Source organism: Aquarana catesbeiana, linkage group LG04, assembly GCF_042186555.1.
Source record: "Aquarana catesbeiana isolate 2022-GZ linkage group LG04, ASM4218655v1, whole genome shotgun sequence".
NCBI classification, from domain to species: Eukaryota; Metazoa; Chordata; class Amphibia; order Anura; family Ranidae; genus Aquarana; species Aquarana catesbeiana.
Window position 1 is genome coordinate 467,255,601 of NC_133327.1, and position 23,827 is coordinate 467,279,427.

A 23,827-nucleotide genomic window follows, 5' to 3' on the forward strand; every position below is an offset into this window, starting at 1 on the left:
GCACAAACGTGCAGTGGCGACAAACTAAATACATTTTTAAAAGCCTTTAAAGGTTACCACTTTAGATTTACAGAGGAGGTCTACTGCTAAAATTACTGCCCTCGATCTGACCTTCGCGGTGATACCTCACATGCATGGTGCAATTGCGGTTTACATTTGACGCCAGACCGACGCTTGCGTTCGCCTTTGCGCGAGAGCAGAGGGGGACAGGGGTGCTTTTTTTTTTTTTTTTTTTATTAATTTTTTGATTTTTTATCTTATTTTTAAACTGTTCCTTTCATTTTTTTTTTCTAATCATTTTTATTGTTATCTCAGGGAATGTATATATCCCCTATGATAGCAATAGGTAGTGACAGGTACTCTTTTTTGAAAAAATTGGGGTCTATTAGACCCTAGATCTCTACTCTGCCCTCAAACCATCTGACCACACCAAGATCGGTGTGATAAAATGCTATCCCAATTTCCCAATGGCGCTGTTTACATCCGGCGAAATCTAAGTCATGAAATGCTCGTAGCTTCCGGATTCTTAGGCCATAGAGATGTTTGGAGCCATTCTGGTCTCTGATCAGCTCTATGGTCAGCTGGCCGAATCACCGGCTGCATTCTCAGGTTCCCTGTTGGGACAGGAGAGCCAGAGAAAAACATGGAAGACGGTGGGGGGCATTTCCTCCCACTGCTTGTAAAAGCAGTCTAGAGGCTAATTAGCCACTAGGATTGCTTTTACATGAAAGCCGACCGCTGGCTGAAAAGAATGATACCAAGATGATACCTAAACCTGCAGGCATCATTCTGGTATAACCACTCAAAGTCCAGCAACATACCAGTACGTTGCTGGTCCTTGTTGGGCATATATTGTAAACTTTTTTTTCATGCAGCCTGTGGGCTGAACGAAAAAAAGATATTGATCGGTGGGTATGCCCACCATTAGAATACCTCTCTTCATCCAACCACTTCTAATTATGGGCATACATGCACCATTTATATATGCCGAAGCATGGGGGCATCCTCCCGCAAAAGGCAGGAGCAAATCGCTCCTCCACCCACTTCTGCCCCCACGCTTTGGCATATATGCTGAAGTATGTAACTGTGGTGGTGAAATCACCTCCGACAGCGCTGGAGTCACGGCTTTATGTATCGTGGGAGCAAACGCTGTTGCTGTCAAGATAAATAAATCCGCGCTGCAGCTGAATGGTGTACCTGAAAACAAAAAAATGGTTTAAAACAAAGTAAACTATAAAAAAATTACATACCTGAAAAGCAAACGTGATAAAACATAACAATAAAACATTGCAGAATAGAATACAGTAAAAAAGAGCAGAACAATAGAGAGAAAATAGAGAGAGAGAGAACAATAAAACAACAACTATTTTTGGTTTTTTTATTTTATATTTTTTTTGTGTATTTTTTTTTTTTTATAACTGTAACTTTTAAAACTGTAACGGTTCCAGGTTTGGATCTCTCAAAATGCGATGGCATCTTGGGAGACCCTGTGAAAGTGTGTCCTAGTCTGTGCAGTGCTGTACCCTACGCTAAAACTCAACTAGTGTATGGTAGCGTTCAAAACATTCACCAATTAGGTACGGTGCCAACAACTGGTCGTTGAGGTCCACCCCTCCCATATTAAGGTTGTATTCGTGGACACAGAGGGGTTTCTCCACAACACCAGTCGCCGTAGTAATTTGGGTCGTCGTGTCTGCATGAAGGGAGGTGAGAACGAAAACATTCTTCTTATCCCTCCACTTCATAGCGAGCAAATTATTATACTTCAAGCAGGCTCTCTCCCCCAGCCTAAGACGGGACTCTACAAGCCGCTGGGGAAAGCCCCGGCGATTAGGTCGCACGGAGCCACATGCTCCAATTTGATGATTAAAAAGGTGACTAAAAAGTGGCATGCTCGTATAATAATTGTCCACGTACAAGTGGTACCTCTTTCCGAATAAGGATGACACCATGTCCCACACTATCTTGCCAGCGCTTCCTATGTAGTCAGGGCAGTTTGTCGGCTCTACGTGACTATCTTTGCCCTCGTAAACCATAGAACTACATGTATAGCCTGTGGCCCTGTCACAGAGCCTATACATCTTGACCCCGTATCTGGCACGCTTGCTGGGAAGGTACTGTTTGAAGGACAAGCGGCCAGAAAACTTAATCAGGGACTCATCAACGCAGACAACTTGATGGGGAGTAAACAAGTCTGCAAAACGTTGGTTGAAGTGGTTTACGAGGGGCCGAATTTTGTAGAGCCGATCGTATGCAGGGTCTCCACGAGGACGACAGAGTTCATTGTCGTTGAAGTGCATGAACCGCAAAATCTGCTCGTATCGTGCCCTGGTCATGGAAGCAGAGAACACGGGCATATGGTGAATTGGGTCAGTGGACCAATATGACCGCAACTCACTCTTTTTGGTTATGCCCATGTTGAGGGAAAGGCCCAGAAAGATCTTAAATTCGGAGACCGTAATTGGTCTCCAATCTCTGGCAAGGGAGGACTGGGGATTAGCGGCGATGTGTTGACCAGCGTATAAATTGCTTTGGTCCACAATAGATCTATAGAGATCTTCGGTGAAAAACAGTGAATAAAAATCCAGTGGCATAAAGTCAACTGTTTCCACCTGAATTCCGGGTTGGCCAGTGAAAGGGGGAAGTACGGGTACTGCAGAAGTGGTGGGTACCCAATTCGGATTGGCGAATGCAGCAGGAAAGGCACTATGGGCACGACGGGCCTGTGTTCATCTTCTTGGTGGCAGCGGGACACTACTAGTGCTTGCCACCTCACCAGCTTGAACTGCACTTATGGGACTCGCCACGTCACCACGTGATACTGCAGTGCTGGATGTACGACCAGGGTGTACTAGGCCGCTGGTGCTTGCCAGTTCACCAGAAGGAATAGCGGCGCTAGTACTTCTCTGCTCCATACGAGGGACCTGCAGTTCTTGCACTTCAAGGACAGAAGAAGTTCGGGGTCTGGTACGCCTGACCCTAGCAGGGACCACAACTCCGTCCTCAGAGCTATCTGTCATGGAGCCGCTGTCCTCTACAGGTTCGTATTCTGAGCCTGAACTTGACAGATGAGTGACTTCCTCTTCACTATCTGTCATGCTCAGAAACGTGTAGGCCTCTTCACTAGTGTACCTTCGATTTGCCATTTTGGGCTCTAAATTTAGGGGTACACTAGTGAGACTCACAGGCAAAAAAGCTCCTGACTGTCAGCGACTGATTCAAAGCGCTACCAAAAAACTGTTAGCGATCGCAGGGATCAGGCCTGACTCTGCGAACGCTGCAGTTATGTGTGCTTAGTGTTTTGTGACAGTTATCGATCGATACTGCACTTGGGTGGGCTGGGCGGCAAACCGCAGGTGCTAGCAGGTATCTGGGCTGATCCCGCTAACACTGCGTTTTTTTGGGGGGACCCTAAACTGCTGGGGAGTATAGATCTGATCAGATATCGATCCGTTCAGATACTATAGCACTAAGGGAGGTGTATGCTGCGTGCGTGGGTTTTAGCGGTACTGGCCCTAACCTGACGCTGCCTGGGGTGACGCAGACCTTATCTGATCTTAAAACTTAACTTCTATCACCGCCGGGCAATTAGGGGGTTAAACCTTTATAAGGTAATAAACGGCGGGTGCCCTAAAACTGTAATAAACTACAAAAAACAAACCAACTAACCAGCGTCACCCGTTAACAATTATATGGTGATCACTGGTGAAAGGGTTAACTAGGGGGCAATCAAGGGGTTAAAACCTTTAGTAGGTAGTATATGGGGGTCCCTGTCGCTATAAAACACTGACAGCAAACCTATATACTTACCTCCCTAACTAGCGTCACCTGTGTCACTAATACAGCGATCAGAAAAACGATCGCTTAGTGACACTGGCGACGGGGGGTAATCACGGGGTTAAAACTTTATTAGGGGGGTTAGGGGGGTACCCTGGACCTAAAGGGGGGTACCCTAGACCTAAAGGGGGGTAACCTAACTGCCCTAACACTTGTAACTGACACAAACCGACACCAATGCACTAAATCAGAAAAAAAAAAAACCTGCTATTGGTGTCAGAGTGACAGGGGTACAGGGGGGTGATCAGGGGGTGACAAGTGTGCCTGCGTGTTCTACTGTTAGTGTAGTGTTGGTGCACTTACTTGGATGTCTTCTCTCCTCTGCGCCGGGACGAAAAGACCGGCTCGAGGAGAGATGGCATCACTTCCTCCGCTTCTGTTTACATTCACAGAAGCCGAGGAAGCTTGTCATTGGCCAGGAGCGATCGCGAGGGGGGAGCCACGAATGATTGGCCTCCCCCTCACCTTTGATCGACCCTGACCTCGATCCGATCGGACCCCCCACCCGCGGGCAGGCAAGGACGTACCTGTAAGCCCTTTTGCCTGCCCGTGCCGCTCTGTCGATGTACATCGGCAACTGGTTAATGTACATGAATACATTTGTAGCATATCTATATTTTTCCGTTAAGCGCATAAACTTTTAATTTCCAGCTTTATAATGTTGTTGTGTCACCAGAGCTACTTTGAAAAGACAAAATAAGAGCAACCCCTGAAGTTTAAGTAACTTCACTGAAAATGGGAACCGTAGTATTGTTTTCCTCTCTATACATTCCCATTAAAAACTATGCAAAGAAAATATCTATACATTTTCTCCCACCAAATGCAAGCTACATCTCTTTATTTATATTCTTTATATCGGAACTGGTAAAGAATTTGTAAAAAATTCCTTTTTTAAACTTATGGTCAAATTATGATCAAACTCCTATATCCAGTAAAAAAAAACAAAATCTGTAAAGAAAGCAATTATTTATAAAGTTTTTAACTTACATGTGATTTGATCGTCTTCCTCTACTGGATTTCTTTCCTATTACAGGAGTACCAAAATGCTCAGGATTAGTAAGAGGAAGCTGGTCGAGTGTCTGAAAGGGAAATATACAAGATAAAGCTCTATATTGGCTAGAATACCTAAAACTTTATTTATATTGTATATTTAAAAGGGAACCTGCGAGGGTTTACCTCTTGAAGCAATTATGGCTCTTAGAGCATGTGTCTTCAGGTCGAACCCAATATTAGATTTTTACCGCGCCCCAGAAACCTAAAAATAGGAGCATCAAATAACGACACCTCACACAAGGTGGGTGGTGAATAGGTTGTGTATCTTGGTGTGTAATCGTACTATGGCAGTATATTTGTAAAACCTTTAGCCTGGTAGAAGCTCTGGTTACATTTTCAACTTGTTTTGTGAAGGGACTTCAACTTTGGTGAACCTTTAAGACAGTTTTTCTGTTGATGCAGTGTTCATTTTGGAATCGGTATGTTTGCAATTGCTAAGTAAAACTTTTACTGACAAAAAAAAAAAAAAAAACACAACATCTCCTACCTCTTGGTCATATCTGGCCCACTTTACTCCAAGATTTCCAATGGGAAGGCCACAAAGGATGGGTAGAAATGAGTCACAAGTAACCTGAAAGATTTGGTTCTTTTCAACCTAGGTTTTGTAGATCCCAGGACACCGTGTGGATCTGTAAGAAACCCCTATATATTTCCCTTAAATTTAATTTTTTTTAATGTATTATGTAAAAAAACAAAAACACATTCAAGAAACAATTGTTTGACAACCTTGAAAAGGGTCTTCTGCTCACTGAGGAGGTGATTAAGGGGGTTGATGTGGAGGGGTAATTCAGGACTACAAGGTAGAAAGCTGGGTTACTGTAGTCAGAGGGAGAAGTAGGGGCTCACAAGAAAAGGAAGGCCAGCCCTGGGTTTAAACAACCAAATTTGCCAAGCTGAGTGAAAATGTGAGGGTGGTAAATTCAGAGGTGGCGGCCTTAGATGTCACTGCTACCCCTAACAGATGGGAGAGTAGCCCAAAGACTTGTCAGAACTATTGAGATTAAAAATAATTAATTTCTAAGGCCTCTGCACTTTATTTTATATATGGTTTCATGAACATATGGGAAACCATTTTGTTCTGTTAGAAGGTTAATGTAAGTTCATTGCTTATGAATAGGATATCTTACGAGAGATGTTAAAAAAATCCAATCGCCTATTCTCCCAGGTTATAAATTAGAATCTTGGACAAACAAATCATATAAGGACAGCCAGAGTGTGTATGTTATAATGAATCTGATGAGTCATGTCTCAAACTGAACAATGAACAGAGATGTTGATTTTTTTTTTTTCTTTTTATTACAGAGAGAAAGAAAATAGGGCTTATTTACAAAGTTGCAGTATAAAACAAGTATTATTCATATCAAGTAATAATTATATTAGCAATACTTTATGTGATATTATTACATTATATCATATTGGAGAGAATATATGCTGCCTACTTAATTGAATAATTTTACATTTTTTTATGCATTTTTACAATATGCATTTATAATTCATTAGATATTGTTGATTGTACTCGTTGAAATAGATTAGTATATATACTGTATTAATAATCTAAGGATAGCATGTTTGTGATACTATGAATAAGATTTAAATGTAGTACGAATCCTAAGTGTGAAAATAGTCGTGAATTAATACTTGGAGTTTTGAGTGGCAATTACCTAACTCTCAAGGTATTTAGGAGGACAGCTAATTGCCTTGTTCAAACTTACTAAAGCCATATACAGTATATCTCAGGAGCAGACTAAAAGTCTCACATATAGTGTCATGAAACAGAACCCTTATCAGATTTATGATCTTCTTCTAGACTTAGGTCAAAGGTTATTGGAAGTGATATCTTGACATTTTAAGTAAGTTTCCAAAATCATTTTTAATACAACACTGCCCCCTTTTGGTAACTATGTCAAAAGTCCAATAGGGCCCCTAGACAGTGGTGCCATGGTTACATAGCAGTGTTAATTTTCTTGACTAAAACATTTTAGTCGACTGAATACTATTTTAGTCGACTAAAACTAAAACAAATGAGATGACCAAAATATGACTTCAAAATTAACGCTGGTCTGTAGTGCATGTTCATACCTTAATACCTTAAATAATATATGAGATTTTTCACTCCAGCAGTATATAATGAGTTTGGAAATTGTAGAGAAATGTTAACTAATGCATTACAATTTAATTACACCCATTAGATTTTAGATGACTAAAATGAGTTTTAGTAGATTAAAATGTACTGGAGATTTAGTCGCCTAAATACGACTAAAACTAAAACAATTGTAAAAGACTAAAATGGAACTAAAACTAAAATGTCATTTTAGTCCTAAGACTAAAACTAAATCGAAATTTGCTGCCAAAATTAACACTGTTACATAGTAAATACATCATTTGACGACATTAATGACGTGGAAAGCAAATACACTCCTACTTTCTTTGGGATAAAAAGCTGTAGGCAAATAGCAGTGAAGGGCAGAAAGAGAGGAGAATGAGGGGAGAATGAAAAAAAAAAAAAACAGTAAGGAAGGAGGTATACCAAGGAGAGAACAAACAGCTGATATCTCTCAGACAAAGGATTTTGTTTTTTTTTGGTAAAGTATCAATTTCTAATTATCTGTAGGAAATTGAACATGCATATAACTAAACTAATTATTCCATGTAGCCTACAGATTTGAACTGAAATATAATTCAAAAGGCAGTACAAATTGTCTTCCTTTTAAATCAAAGAGGGATACGCCTATTTCTACCATCTCATTTAAGCTGATTTCAAGTTTTAGTATATGGTTTGGTGATGATGTATGTTTCAAATAAAATAATTCAGTGGAAATTATCTTTACCTTAACCACTTCAATACCAGGCACTTAGACACCTTCCCGCCCAGGCCAATTTTCAGCTTTCAGCGCTGTGGCAATTTGAATGACAATTGCGTGGTCATGCTACACTGTACCCAAACAATTTTTTTTATTTTATTATTATTATTATTATTATTCAGTATTTATATAGCGCCAACAGTTTACGTAGCGCTTTACAACTTGAGGGTAGACAGTACAAATACAATACAATTTGATACAGTAGGAATCAGAGGGCCCTGCTCCTTAGAGCTTACAATCTAAGAGGGAAGGTCAAGAGATACAAGAGGTAATAACTGTGGGTGATGTGCTGATTGAGGAGATAAATGTACAGTTGTTAGGTGGGGGCCAGATAGGCTTCTCTGAAGAGATGAGTTTTCAGGGATCGTCTGAAAGTGGATAAGGTAGGAGAAAATCGGACGGATTGGGGAAGAGCATTCCAGAGGATGGGGGAGGCTCTGGAGAAGTCCTGAAGGCGAGCATGGGATGAGGTGACAAGGGAGTTTGAGAGCAGGAGGTCTTGGGAGGAGCGAAGAGAATGATTAGGTTGGTATTTTGTGACTAGGTTAGAGATGTAGCTAGGGGCCAGGTTGTGGATGGCTTTGTAAGTTATAGTTAGTATCTTGAATTTAATTCGGTGACTGAGTGGCAGCCAATGGAGGGATTGGCAGAGGGGTGTAGCAGACGCTGAGCGGTTTGTGTGGTGGATGAGCCTGGCCGCAGCGTTCATGATGGACTGAAGTGGGGATAGCCTATTTAGAGGTAAACCAATGAGGAGGGAGTTGCAGTAGTCAAGGCGGGAGATGACCAGGGAGTGGATTAGAAGCTTTGTGGTGTCATTGGTTAGGAAGGGGCGTATCTTGGAGATGTTGCGAAGACAGAGGCGGCAAGCTTTGGATAGTGATAGAATGTGGGGTCGAAAGGTTAGTTCAGAGTCCAGGATTACACCTAGGACCTTGGCGTGGGGAGATGGGTTGATAGTTGAGTCGTTGATCTTGACAGGGAGATCAGGGGAAGTGGCACCTGAGGGAGGAAATATCATGAGCTCGGTTTTGGATAGGTTGAGTTTGAGAAAGTGATGTGACATCCAGGCTGATATGTCTGCTAATAAGTTGGTAATGCGTGAGGAGACAGATGGAGAGAGCTGGGGGGTGGAGAGATAGATTTGGGTGTCATCAGCGTGATGATATTTAAAGCCGTGGGAGGCAATCAACTGACCCAAGGAGGTGGTGTAGATTGAGAAAAGGAGAGGTCCGAGAACAGAACCTTGGGGGACCCCGACGGAAAAAGGAAGAGGAGAGGAGGAAGTAGAGTTGTAAGTGACACTGAAGGAGCGGTGGGATAGGTAGGATGAGAACCAGCGAAGAGTACAGTCACGGAGACCAAAGGAGTGGAGTTTTTTGAGGAGGAGGGGGTGGTCCACTGTGTCAAAGGCAGCAGAGAGATCCAGGAGAAGTAGTACAGAATAGTGTCCATTGGCTTTAGCCATTAGTAGGTCATTTGAGAGTTTAAGGAGAGCAGTTTCCGTGGAGTGTTGAGGGCGAAAACCGGACTGAAGGGGATCAAGAAGTTTATTCATGGTCAGATGGTCGCTTAGTCGGTTGTAGACCAGTCTTTCAAGAAGTTTGGAGGAGAAGGAGAGTAAGGAGATGGGACGTAAGTTGTTGAGATTGGTGGGATCCAGTGAGGGCTTTTTTAGTATGGGGGTGACTAGCGCATGTTTTAGAGAGTTTGGGAAGATGCCACAAGAGAGGGAGAGGTTGAAAATGTGAGTTAGAGAGCGTAGAATCGAGTCAGAGGGTGAGCGTAGCATTTGCGAGGGAACAGGATCCAGGGGGCAAGTGGTTAGATGAGTGCTAGATAAAAGTTTAGCAACCTCAGTAGTAGTAGCAGGGTTGAATGAGGGAAGTAATGATTGTATCTGTGGACATGGGGTGTTGCATGGGGGAGGTTTTTGCGCATTGGCGATCTCCTCATGAATTGTATCAATCTTAGTTTTGAAGTGATTGGCAATCTCCTGGGCAATGAGTGAGTTGGTGTTCCCACAAATAGAGCTTTCTTTTGGTGGTATTTGATCACCTCTGCGGTTTTTATTCTTTGCGCAACAAGTAATTCTTTGTTTCTGTTAAAAATTTTTGTAAATAAGTACGTTTTCTTCTTCAATGACGGGCACTTATATGGCTGCACTGACGGGCACTGATATGGCTGCACTGACGGGCACTGATACGGCGGCATTGATGGGCACTGATGGGCATTGATGATGGGCACTGATAGGAGGCACTGATGGGCACTCATAGGCGGCACTGATGGGTACTTATGGGTGGCACTGATGGGTGGCACCGATGGGCACTGATGACACTGATCGGTGGTATTGATGCCCCTAAGGGTGGCATTGCTGGGCACCACTGCAATATAATGGTGCCAATCAGTGCCCATTTGTGGGCACTGATTGGCATAGATTGGGCACATGTGGATGGCCATGTGGGAAAAAACCTGGCCATCTACATGTTGCCCCCTTCCCTGGTGTGGCGATCCCTGGTGGTCCAGTGTGGTAATCTGAGGGGGGGCTGCGCTGATAAACAATCAGCGCAGACCCCCCTGTCAGTAGAGCCGCCGATCGGCTCTCCTCTACTCGCGTCTGTCAGACGCGAGTGAGGAAAAGCCGATCAACGGCTCTTCCTATTGACATCGTGATCAGCCGTGATTGGACACGGCTGATCACGTGTTAAAGAGCCTCCGCCGAAGGCTCTTTACCAAGATCGGTGGAGCGGTGTGTCAGACTGCTGGACGTCATAAGACGCCCAGTCAGTATAACTGAACCACCACCCGGCCGTCATCTGCTATGGGCCGGGCAGGAAGTGGTTAAATAAAGTCTTAGTTAAATTACCAGGTATGTACATGATATAACAAATTGGTCCATGTATTGTTAAAATTAAATTTTAGCTTGTAAGGTCTGTTGTCTGCAAGAGGTCACGTGTCCAATCAACACCTTGTTGTCACATTCTACTGAGCCACTGAAAAGCTATTTACAAAGCAGTTACTAAGTTTTAATACATTGGTATTTTTGATACAAAGCTTGTGGTTAAACAAAAAGAATTTGAGTTATGTGTTAATTTGTGTAAAGTAGGAATCTCCTAAAATATAGATTTTTGCTTATTTTAATAAAAATAAAATAGTTTAATATTTCAGTATAAACATTCTGACAGACTGATAAAATTATCTGTCACCAGGATTGCTTCAATCGAATGGTTTGCCATCTCCCTGGTGCCAGGGTTTGGCATGTGGTAAATCGGGTTGATAAACTAGTGGAAGGGGCTGGGCATGACCCAGCTGTCTTGGTCCATGTTGGAACCAATGACAAAATACATGAAAGGTGGATGATTCCCAAGAATCGATTTAAAGAACTAGGCTGCAAGTCGAAGGGAAGGACCTCCAAGGTGATAATCTCTGAAATATTGCCTGTGCCATGCACAACACAGGAAAGACAGGGGGAGCTTAGAGAACTGAATGCATGGCTTAAGACCTGATGTAAGAGGGAAGAATTTGGGCTTCTTGAGCACTGGGCTCACTTTTCATTGGGGTACAACCTATATGCTAATGATGGTTTGCACCTAAATGAAAGGGGGTCTGCTGTACTGGGGGAGAGGTTTATGGGAAGGCTGGAAGAGTATTTAAACTAGGATTGAGGGGGAGGGTGAATTAGATTATAATGGGGCAGACAGGTCAGACAAGTGTCAGTCCCTAATGGTGGGGGAAATGGGGGAGGGCAATGCAGGTGGTAAGAAGTTTCCGGTGCAACACCCAACCATTTAAAATTGTACTATTTTTACTACAAAAAATGTAATGAATTAAAGTGTTAGTTCACCAAAATAGGGGAGTTGGAGGCTTTGGTGCACAGAGAACTATGATTTAATTAGTATTGCTAAATCTTGGCTTCATTCTTCAAATGATTAGCTATGCTCTCTTTTGAAAAGACAGGGTAAAATGGAAAGGTGGTGGTGTCGGTCTCTAAGCGAGAAGTGATCTCAAAGTCAGTGGGAAAGAGGTCCTTGTTGATAAAGAGTGTGAGGAGGCTGAAGCATTATGGGTGGAATTGGTAATGGGTATACATACTTCAAAGTTAATCATTGGAGTTTGTTATAGGCCATCCAGTGTTAATGAGGGGGTGGAGACTCCGCTCCTTGCATAGATAGAAAAGGCTGCAAGGGCTGGCACAGTGATAATAAGGGAATTTTCATGTTCAAACATTTTATTAGGCAAGAGAGTAAATTTATCAATTATACAGTAGGTCATGCAACAACAATATATAATGGCATTTAGTTTTGTGGTTGCCTGGTATATTACAATATTAACTCTTAGGCGATAACATTGAAAATGTACATATACACTCAGGTATAAACATCAAAACTAAGAAGAAAGAGGATGTTATCTGTCTCTCCCAATAGCCTGGGGCTGTGATGGGACAGACAGCCCCCAAAAGAACAGGAGCAGTGTAGTAGATGGGGAAGGGAGAAGGGGGTTAGGTTCTCTGGACATAACTCATGGTATTTAGGAGTAAGACACAATAAGGTCAGGGTGCAAAAGCACATCAAGGCTTCATTAAGTTGTCAAAATCAGTAGGCAGGAATACATATCTCGAGGGCTTCCATACTTTTTGGCACTTAGGGACTCCACCGTGAAGAGTTGCCTCGATCTTAGCATGAACCACAGCCTGTGTAAGTTTGTGTTTAGATGTCAGAATACAAAGACTCGGTGTCTTCCACGATTTCACTATGGTTTCTTTTAAGCTGTGGTAACAAACAGCTGAAATCGTTTTTTGGTGAGTCCAGGTGCATCGTGGTTTAAAAAGATAATGGGGAATTTAACTACCTGGAAATTGACTGGAGTAATTGCAGTGCTGGAACAGTAAAAAGAAAAACAACTATAAATCTATACCACCACAATTTTATGTTACAGTTCATAGAGGCTCTGCTGGCCCTGGTAATCTCTACCCAAGCAGAGCTTATTACAGGCCTGTTTGAAGTTTGCTAATGAACATCCGAATGCTTGAGAGGAGAACTGGGTGAAAGTGATGTGGTCAGATGAGACCAAAATTTAGGTCTTTGGCATCAACTCAACTCGCCATGTTTGGAGGAAAAGAAATGCTGCCTGTGACCCCAAGAAGACCATACCCACCGTCAACTTGGAGGTGGAAACATTATGCTTAGGGGATGTTTTTCTGCTAAGGGACACAGGACAACTTCACCGCATCAAAAGGGACGATGGCCGGGGCCATGTACCCTCAAATCTTGGGTGAGAACCTCCTTCTGTCAGCCAGGGCATTGAAAATGGGCCATGGATGGGTATTACAGCATGACAATGACCCAAAACACACGGCCAAGGCAACAAAAGTAGTGGCTCAAGAAGAAACCCATTAAGGTCCTGGAGCGGCCTAGCCAGTCTCCAAACATTAATCCCATAGAACAGTGAATGGCGAACCTTGGCATCCAAGATGTTTTGGAACTACATTTCCCATAATGCTCAACTACATTGCAGAGTTCATGAGCATCATGGGAAATGTAGTTCCAGAACATCTAGGGGGCTAAGGTTCGCCATCACTGCCAAAGAATATGTGTGGAGGGAGCTGAAGGTTTGAGTTACCAAATGTCAGCCTCAAAACCTCAATGACTTGGAAAGGATCTGCAAAGAGCAGTGGGACAAAACCCCTACTGAGATAAGTGCAAACCTGGTGGCCAACTACAAGAAACGTCTGACCTCTGATTACCAACAAGGGTTTTGCCACCAAGTGCTAAGTCATGTTTTGCAAAGGGGTCAAATACTTACTTCACTCATTAAAATGCAAATCAATTTATAACTTTTCTGAAATGCATTTGTCTGGATTTTTTTTGTTATTCTTTCTCTCACTGTTAAAATAAACCTACCATTAAAATTATGACTGATCATTTTTTTGTCAGCGGGCAAATCTACAAAGTCAGCAGGGGATCAAATACTTTTTTCTCTCACTGTAACCCGTCAGATTTTTTTTTCGCCATCTGTGTCCCATTGCAGAGATTTCCCTTCACTTCCCATCTCATAGCCAAACAGGAAGTGAGGGGAAATCCTTGAAAATTAAGAGAATTACTTGGGGACCTCCAGGTCACCAGAACTAGTGTCCCCATTGGAAGATTTTTCCTCTACTACCTTTCTGGGGACAACCCAAAATTTGGGATTGTTTTTTACTTTCACCTTCAATGATCAGGGCACTTTCACACTCACAGCGCCCGGGTGTCAGCGGTAAAGCACCGCTATTTTCAGCAGTGCTCTTCGGCAGTTAGCGGGGTGCTTTTAACCCCCGCTAGTGGCTGAAAAAGGGCTAAAAGCACTGGCAAAGCGCTGCTTTGCCGACGCTGCCCATTGATTTGTATACACTGCTCCTAAAGCACCTCAAAAGCAGCTGCTAGCAAGACTTTTTTTTTTTTTTTGACATCCTGTCAGCGCACCGCTCCAGTGTGAAAGCCCTCAGGCTTTCACATTGGAGTGACAGTGGAGGCGCTTTAAAGGTGCTATTTTAACGCTATAGCGCCTGTAAAGCACCTCAGTGTGAAAGGGGTCTAATGGTAACCATGACAAATAGAGAGGGTGAATCTCCCTAACAGGGACACAGGCAGTAATAAATATGTTATAGGTGTTCTAATCCCTCTCATCTCCATGCAAAACTGAAAAAAAAAAAAAAGTTTGGCCTTTAGTTCTACTTTAACCACTTCAGCCCCGGAGGAATTTGCCCTCTTAATGACCAGGTCCTTTTTTGCGATACGGCACTGCGTTGCTTTAAATGTCAATTGCGCAGTCATGCGATGCTGTACCCAAACAAAATGTATGCCTTTCTTTTCCCCACAAATAGAGCTTCCTTTTGCTGTTATTTGATCACCTCTGTGGTTTTTATTTTTTGCGCTATGAATAAAAAGAGTGACAATTTTGAAAAAAAAAAAAGTTTACTTTTTGCTATAATAAATATCCAATTTTTTTTTTTTTTTTAAACTAAAATTTCAGTTTAGGCCAATATGTATTCTACATATTTTTGGTAAAAAAAAACTTAAAAAAAAAAAAAAAATATCGCAATAAGCGTATATTGACTGGTTTGCACAAATGTTATAGTGTCTACAAAATAGGGAATAGATTTATGGCATTTTTATTATTTTTTTTTTTTTACTAGTATTGGTGGTGATTTTTAGTGGGACTGCCACATTGTGGCAGACAGATCGGACACTTGACACCATTGTCATTTATATAGTGATCAGAGCTAAAAATAGCCACCGATTACTGTATAAATGTCACTGGCATGGATGGGGTTAACACTAGGGGGCGAAGAAGGGGGTAACTGTGTTCCCTGGGTGTGTTTTAACTGTGGGGGGGGATGGGCTACTTAGGACATGATAAAGATCACTGTTTCCGATGACTAGGCAAAACTGGGAATTGCCTTGTTTACATAGGCAGTTCCCCGTTTTGCCTCAGTACACTGCGATCGCGAGTTGGCGGACAACGGGTCAGCGGGCACGCTCCAGCGGCTTGTGCACACCCACTAGCCACCCTGCACAGATGGTGGTTTGCGTAGTAGAGCCGGCCTGCCGCAGTATGACGGCGGCTGGTCAGGCAGAGGTTAAAGACCACAATAGATCAGTTTTTGCTAGAAAAAAACATTTAAAAAAAAAAAACAAACAGGATGGATTCATGAAAGACAGAAGTTGTTAAAACAAATCCAATTTCTTTTTATGAGAAGGTAAGCAAAACTTTAGACAACGTGTCAAACACAAGGCCCGCGGGCCTAATCTGACCCCTCAGGCAATTTCATGTGGCCCTCGCACCTCTACTGCAGCTGCGACATCCCGCACATCTCCCCCCCCCACCTTGTTAAAGCAGTTATACTCTAAAGCAAAATTGCTAATGTCACTGCAAAATTTAATTTCATGCAAGAAAATAAAATAAATAAAAACGATTGTGCTGATGGGTTGCAAACATTCTAGACCTGCCTTTGTCACCAGAGTTTCTTCTAGAGGTTTCAGTGTAATGGGGTTTTCGTTCCGTTGAGAATCAATTTAAGAAAGCACTATATTGATCAGCAATAAGGGTGCCCCAACTAAACAATTGACCAGCAATTCAAAAAGTCTATGAAATTGAATTAATGCTTATTGTACATATCCTTTTACTGCTACCTTCTTCCTTTGTTTTTGATAGATTCAGGGAGGTTTATCTTAGATGGAGTAATATTTTGGAACCATCTTATTATATATAGTTGACAGTAGCCATCCTGCTTGTAGACAAACGGTCTATATGAGCCTATATCAGTGATGGCGAACCTTGGCACCCCAGATGTTTAGGAACTACATTTCCCATGATGCTCATCTACACTGCAGAATGCATGAGCATCATGGGAAATGTAGTTGCAAAACATCTGGGGTGCCAAGGTTCGCCATCACAGGCCTATATGGTCTTAGCACTATAGTATTTGTCAATCTATGTACCATTCTATGCTGTTGCAATTATATACTCACTTGACTTTCTGCAAAATGCCTTTCTCCCTTTAGGCAGAGGGATGATCTTCTCAAAGTTTTTTCATCTCCATCATCAAACACTGTGGCACAGAGATAATAATTATTAATCACTAGTAACCTTTAAACCATTTACCTAAAATCTGCAAAAATAATTACCTTTATATATGTCATACTCCTATATATGCACATACATAACAGTAAAATGCCCCCTAAGATGCCCATCTTACCTCTAACAAATTGTACTTTTTCTATTTTCTCCATTAACGCATCCCTAACAGTTATTACCTTTAGTATCACTTGACCTTCCCTTTAAGACTAAGCTTTAATGAGTATGGATCTCTGATCCCTCCTGTATTGAATTGTATTGTAATGGTATACAGTCTCCCTCCATTTTGTAATGTGCTGTGCAAACTGTTGGCACTACATAAATCCTGTATTATATTACCACTTGCCCACTTAAACCCTCTTCCTAACCAGACCAATATTTTCAGCTTTCGCTGCTCTCACATTTTGAATGACAATTACTCAGTCATGCAACACTGTACCCATATGAAATGTGTCTTTTTTCACACAAATAGAGCTTTCTTTTGGTGGTATTTGATCACCACTGGGTTTTTTATGTTTTGCTCTATAAATGAAAAAGACCGAAAATTTTGTAAAAATATTTTTCTTTGTTTGTGTTAGAAATTTAACAAATTAGTCATTTTTCTTCATAAACTTTGGCCAAAATTTATACTGCTACATATCTAAAGTAAAAATAACCCAAATCAGTGTAAATTATTTGGTCTTTGTGAAAGTTATAGTCCACAAGCTATGGTGCCAATCGTCAAAAATCCATCACACCTGATGTACTAATGGCCTCTCATTTCTTCAGAAACTGAAAGGGCACTTTCACACTGAGGCAGTGGCGGCAAAGCGGCGCTAGTTTTAGCGGCGCTTTACCGCTGTTTAAGCTGCGCTATGCCACCACTAGCGGTGCGCTTTTACCCCCCCCCCCCGAAGGGGTTAAAAGAGCTCGCAAAGCGCCGCTGCGCTTTGCAGGCACTTCGGCAGCGCTGCCCATGGATTTCAATGGGCAGGGCGGTTTAGGAGCAGTGTAAAAAGATGGTGCTTGCAGGACTTTTTTTCTCATCCTGCAAGCAAACTGCTCCAGTGTGAAAGCGCTAGGGCTCACACTGGAGTGACAGGAGAAGCGCTTTACAGGCGCTATTTTTAGCGCTAAAATGCCCATAAAGCGCCTCAGTGTGAAAGTGGCCTAAGGGTTCATGCACACAGGACATTTTTACAGCTGCTGTTAGGGGCGTTTGACGTTTTTTAACTGCTTCTAAAAGCCCCTCCATGTTAGCCTATGTTCCATGCACACAAATTGCCAGAGGCATTTGGAGGCAGTTTAGGGGCAGTAAAAAAAAAAAAAAGCCTGTGCTTCCAGAAGCAATAAAAACTAGCTGTAAACCAAAAACGCCGCTAAACGCATCAAGCCGTGTTTGACGTTTTTAGGCAGCATAAACTTTTTTTCTTTATTATATTTCTACACTACTATAGCTGTGCATATTTTTACATTATAAAGAGTGTTTTTAATGAAAAAAGGGCAAAAACTAACGCGAAAAAAAAGGTGGGAAAAGCGCAATAACGCTAATGTAAACCCGGCTAAATGGCCATTTTTAGCGTTGCTGTAGCGCTGGCGTTTTTTATAACGTCCCGTGTGCATGAGCCCTAACAAGCCAGGAAAGTACAAATATCCCCCAAATTACCACTTTTTGGAAAGGAGACATTCCAAGGTATTCAGTAAGAGGCATGGGGAGTTTTTTGCGGTAGTAATTTTTTCTCACAATTCTTTGCAAAATGAAGATTTTATATATTTTATTTTTTTCACAAAATTGTCATATTAACAGGTAATTTATCTCGCACATCATATGCATACCACAAATTACACCCTAAAATACATTCTACTACTCCTTAGTATGGCGATACCACATGTGTCAGACTTTTACACAGCCTGGCAACGTCCAGGGAACCAACATGCAAGAGGCACCATCAGGCGTTCTAGAAGCATAAATTACACATATCATTTCTTAACTACCTCTTATAAGTCTTTTGAACATGTAATTTTTTTTCCACAAGTTTTTGGAAAATGTGGAAAGAAAATGAAAACATTTTTTTTTTTTTTTTTTTTTTTTTTACACAAAGTTGTCCATTTATAAGATAAGATATTTCCAACACATAGCATGTACATAGCAAAAATTACACCCCAAAATATACTCCACTACTCCTGAGTATAGTGATACCACATGTGAGACTTTTTACACAGCCAGGCCACACGCAGGGAGAGCCATCAGGTGTACTAGGGACATGCATTTCAAATCTGATTTGACCATTACACTTTTGTGAGGCACTGATGGGCACTGTAGTGGCACTGAGGGGCACTGTAGTGGCATGGATGTGGCATGAATGAGCAATGATGTGGCACAGATAAGGCATGGATGTGACACGGATGAGCACCGATGTGGCATGGATGTGACAGGAACTACCGAAAGGGAACCTTCAGATGTTTTTTTGTGTGTGTGTGCGTGTGTGTGTGCATACTGTCAGTACATGAATGTAGGCCCTAACAACAAAATTGCCTAACAGACGAAGGTACAAGCCTCTACATTCTGCAAATTGTAAAACAGTCAGGGTAGTTTAATGCTGACCTGCCCCTATGGCTTTTTTTACATAGGAAAATCTAAATTGGAGTTTCATAAGAGAGCCTACAGGCACGTACTGAGTATGAAAACTTGAAATCCAGATCTTCCTTTGGGAAGACAAGTTCGGGATGTCCATCAGGGCAAATTTACTGATATAAAGTTGCTGATACTTGATCGAGTCCATTCCAGCGGTAATTAAACATCAAAATAAATTCTGGACAGCTGCACTCCAAAAAATATATATTTGCCTTTATTCAATAAGATGTCATCCAAAATACAGGTCACAGCAAAATGGAACAAAGCTTACACGTTTCGCACTACAAAAAGAATGCTTAGTCATAGCTAGCAATTACAAAAATCAAAGTGAAATAAATAAAATTACAGACCATGTGACCACATAATCAGTAGATCTCAATTGATTAATGAATGTGCCAATTAAGTATCATGGGTAGAGGTCGACCGATATGGGTTTTTCTCTGGCCGATGCCGATATTTAGAAATCTCGGTGGCCGATATATGATGCCGATTTTTTTGGGCCGATATATTAGGCCAATTTTTTTTTTTCTTCCCTTCATCTCATAAAATCTAACAGTTAGATCCCTTTCACACGGGCGTTTTTCAGACGCTTTTGGGCTAAAAATAGCGCCTGTAAAACGGCTCCCCTGCAGTCTCAGTAAGATATCCCGAGTGCTTTCACACTGAATCGATGCGCTGGCAGGATGTTAAAAAAAAAGTCCTGCAAGCCGCATCTTTGGAGCGGTGTATACCCCTCCTCCACCACTCCTGCCAATTGAAATTAATGCGCACCGCTGCTGAAGCGCCTGCAAAGCGTTTCGGCAGCAACGCTTCATGGGCGCATTTAACCCCTTCCTCGGCCGCTAGCTGGGTTTTAAGCGCCCCACTAGCAGCCGAATAGCGCCGCTAAAATGACGGTAAAGCGCCGCTAAAACTAACAGCGTTTTACCGTCAACGCCTGCCTGCTAAAGTGTGAAAGCAGCCTTAAGTAATAAGAGATACAGAAAATTTTTTACATTTAAACATTTATTAAACAAAACAAACCTCCAATTAGTTCACTTGTATGTAGAATTTAGATTAAAAAAAAAAAAACTATATCTTAAATATTAAATACACAAAAACAGGTCATCAAAACTTTTGGACGAAAAAAAATGGGCTAACTTTACGACTTATTTTTTTTTTTTTATTTCATTAGTGTATTTTTTTTTTTTTTAATTGCGTTTGAAAGACCGCTGCGCAAATACAGTGTCACATAAAATTATGCAACAACCGCTATTTTATTCCCTAGGGTCTCTGCTAAAAAAAATATATAATGTTTGGGGGTTCTAAGTGATTTTCTAGCAGAAAATACAGGATTTTTACTTGTAAGCAACAAGTGTCAGAAAAGATTTAGTCTTTAAATGGTTAAACTGAGAACTCCTCCACAGGAGTTCAGTCTATTGATAAAAGAACCTGAAGAGATACAATGTATCTTCTTATCAGACTTGGCAGGCTGCCCAGGGAGGAGAGAATCCTCTCCACAGATAACTTCAGGAAACTTGCATTGACTTCTATTACAGAAGTCATTTGCAAGTCCCGCTGAAGTTATAATCGGCTTTTTTTTATCAGTACAATCGGCTGATGCCGATTAAGTAAAAAAAAGCCAAATATCGGCCATATAGGTCGACCTCTAATCATGGGTCACCTGAGGTCTCACCAAGTGCAGTGAAAGAAAGGAAAACAAGATCAGTGAACAAGTGATTGAAAGGAAATAAATAAATGGTGACAAGTGCAGAAACTAGTGTATGTGAAAAAATTATGTGAAAAGTTGTGTATTTTCATAAAATTATATATGAATATATTAATATGCATGTGAATAGTAAAATAAAAATGGAACTAAAAACGCCTTGAAGACAAAAATAAATGTGTATATAGGATGTTTCAAAGTAAACCAACACCAGTTGATATTTTAAGATAAAGTGGATTTGTTGGTAAAAAATGTGTGTAAGGTGAAGTGAAGAAATCCAATGAAAAAATGGAATCTGTGTTGCAATATATGCTGCAAATATCGGACAAATCCGATTTTCGCCCTCATTTGCCAACCTATACATGGGTTGGTGGGAGAGGTCCCGCATCTTTGGGCAGAATAGCCCCCGCTGTTTGGACACCGTTTTCGTTTGTCACTACATTGATGACTTGCTGTTCATTACATCTGATGAAAAAGCCGAGTTGGATCCATTGCTTTCATATTTAAATGACAACAAACTCAAATTTGAGATTTACTGGTAATCTACATGCAATGACTATAGAATTTCTTGATGTCAGACTGACAGGTACCAATGGAAAGATTATTACAGGTCTACACAGAAAGTCCACGGCCGGTAACAGCCTTTTGAGAGCAGATTCTGCCCATCCGGGTCACACAATTGGGGGCATACCTTATGGTCAGTCCTTCAGACTGAAACATCTATGCAGTACATCAGACACATTTGATAGGGAGGCTAAAGACATGACACAGATGACAGAGGTTATCCTGGTAACTTAATACAAAAAGCTTTACTTGCGGCTAGCAAAATACCTAGAAATACCCTATTATTGGAGAACACCAATAGTAATAGACACAGAAGACCCCGTCTCTCCTCTATCAACATCCCAGTTTTTTCCACACCTTACAGTTATGAATACAATAAAATTAAACATACGGTAACTATATTTCTTCCTATCCTATTGAATGATCCCATCTACAATCAAATTCTCTCTAAAGGCATCAAGTCGGTATCTCGCAGAGCACCCACATTGGGGAGTTTTCTTTCACCTAGCCTTTTTAGTAAGCAACCGACTTGGTTGCACTTTAGAGGGAATTTTAAATGTGGTACTAAAGGATGCGATTATTGTCGCTACATTAGAACAGGTAAAAGTGTTAAGTCCAGTATCAACGGCAAAATATTTGACATTTCATCTTTTATTAATTGCAACACACAATACATAATATGTCATCACCTGTGATACCTGCCACGTCCAATATGTAGGCTGTACTATACACCTATTGAAGGACAGATTATATGACCATTTGTATGACATTGAGAATAATAGATGCACTAATGTGGCCAAACACTGGAATCTCACTCATTCTAAAGATGTCTCCAGTCTTTTCATCCAAGGAATAGAAAGGATTACTACCCCTACAAGGGAAGGTAACAGATTTAGAATACTTTGCAAGTGCAAAGTATTCAGGATATTCTCCTTCCCACTATATATAGTTTCCCACTATTCTGACTGACCTCCTCTTATGTTCTTTTTCTCATCATATTCTGATACAGCCTGTCTCAATTAATTTTTCAAATCCCAACCACGACACTACCTGCTTGGAGTTTGCATGTTCTCTCTGTGCCTGCGTGGGTTTCCTCCGGGTACTCCGTTTTCCTCCCACACTCCAAAGACATGCTGGTAGGTTAATTGGATCCTGTCTAAATTGTCCCTAGTATGTATGAATGTGAGTTAGGGACCTTAGATTGTAAGCTCCTTGAGGGTAAGGACTGATGCGAATGTACAATGTATATGTAAAGCGCTGCGTAAATTGACGGCGCTATACAAATACCTGAAATTAAAAAAAATAAAAATAATTTACTTTATGGTTTTGGGGGTCATTGGGCTCCTAATTCCAGTTATCGGACTGTGTCAGATAGTAAGCTGTATGCCATAGACTTGGATCTATTATCCATACAGATTAACATCAAACCGTTTTTCTCCATTATCCCGTCTCTAGTTTACCATTTTGTTCTTAGTCATCAGAATATTTAACCGGATTTTGGCTGCCATTAGGTTTTTTACTCCAGCACCCGATTTTTGCTAGATCGCCAGCTGTATGACCATAGGTCCAAACCTAATTACATTGCTTAGTTAAACTAATTTATAATTAGTTATTCTTAATAACCTACGGTTCTGGGGGTTATTGAGCTACTAACTCCAGTAACCAGACCCTGTTTTATCGTCAGATGTATGGCCACAGACTTGGATTTTACCATTACCCAAATCGTTTCTCTTCATTATCCAGCCTTCAGATCATTGCTTGGTTTAAATTATCAGAATAATTTAACGGGCTTTGGATGTTATTGGACCTTTCACTCTGGCAACTGAGCTTTGCTGGTTTGTAAGATGTATGACTTTAGATCCATATCTTGCCATACCACCTTGATAGTCTAATTCTAATTACCATTTATTATTATCCAGTTTATAACCATTTGTTAATCCCTACCTGAGTATAATATATATATATATATATATATATATATATATATATATATATATATTCAAGTTTAGGTAACAAGTTGAAAGTTCTGCTTTAATATAAATTTTAATTTCATATAAACACCTTCTTTCTGCCCTTGCAACGGTATTTTTTCATGACACTCAATGAGTTCTTTTATACTAAACCTCTAATTGTTTTATGATCGTTTACAGATCCTCATTGAGCCTCATGTCATGAAATTATGAAGATACAGGTGTTCCTCCATGTTTATTATGGATCTCTGTGCAGATCGTGTTGATTTTAGGTGTATTTATATATGCTTATAGGTGTCCATATTTGCAATTCCAACACAACATGGAAGTGTCAACATTTACTGTTTTTATGTCTATACCCATTGATGCATTAACACTCCTTAGTCACAATGTGTATTATCGGTCAATGTATGGATGTTTCAACAAGTGCGAGGATTTGTTTGCCTATTAGTACATCTTAATTTGTTCTTTTATCATATCTATGAACATTCACAATGCCATCACTATAGATATTGTTTATATCTTTTTACTATTATCATATATACATTGTTTACACATCATCATGATCATATTTTACATAGACTATTTTTGACATCTAGCGCTTGTACTC

The 23,827-nt window shown here is 41.0% G+C and overlaps 1 protein-coding gene across 8 annotated transcripts in view; it reads right to left on the minus strand.

Annotated features, from left to right (window-relative positions):
* The window catches only part of ARID4B (AT-rich interaction domain 4B), a 1,373,103-nt gene that overhangs the window by 1,082,592 nt on the left and 266,684 nt on the right, over positions 1-23,827 (minus strand). For all 8 annotated transcript variants that reach the window (XM_073627572.1, XM_073627571.1, XM_073627570.1 and 5 more), the window contains 2 exons: positions 16,259-16,338; positions 4,825-4,916 (listed from right to left, as the gene is read on the minus strand). In XM_073627572.1, the coding sequence (XP_073483673.1) occupies positions 4,825-4,916; positions 16,259-16,338 (172 nt within the window). The remainder of the gene's footprint in view (positions 1-4,824; positions 4,917-16,258; positions 16,339-23,827) is intronic.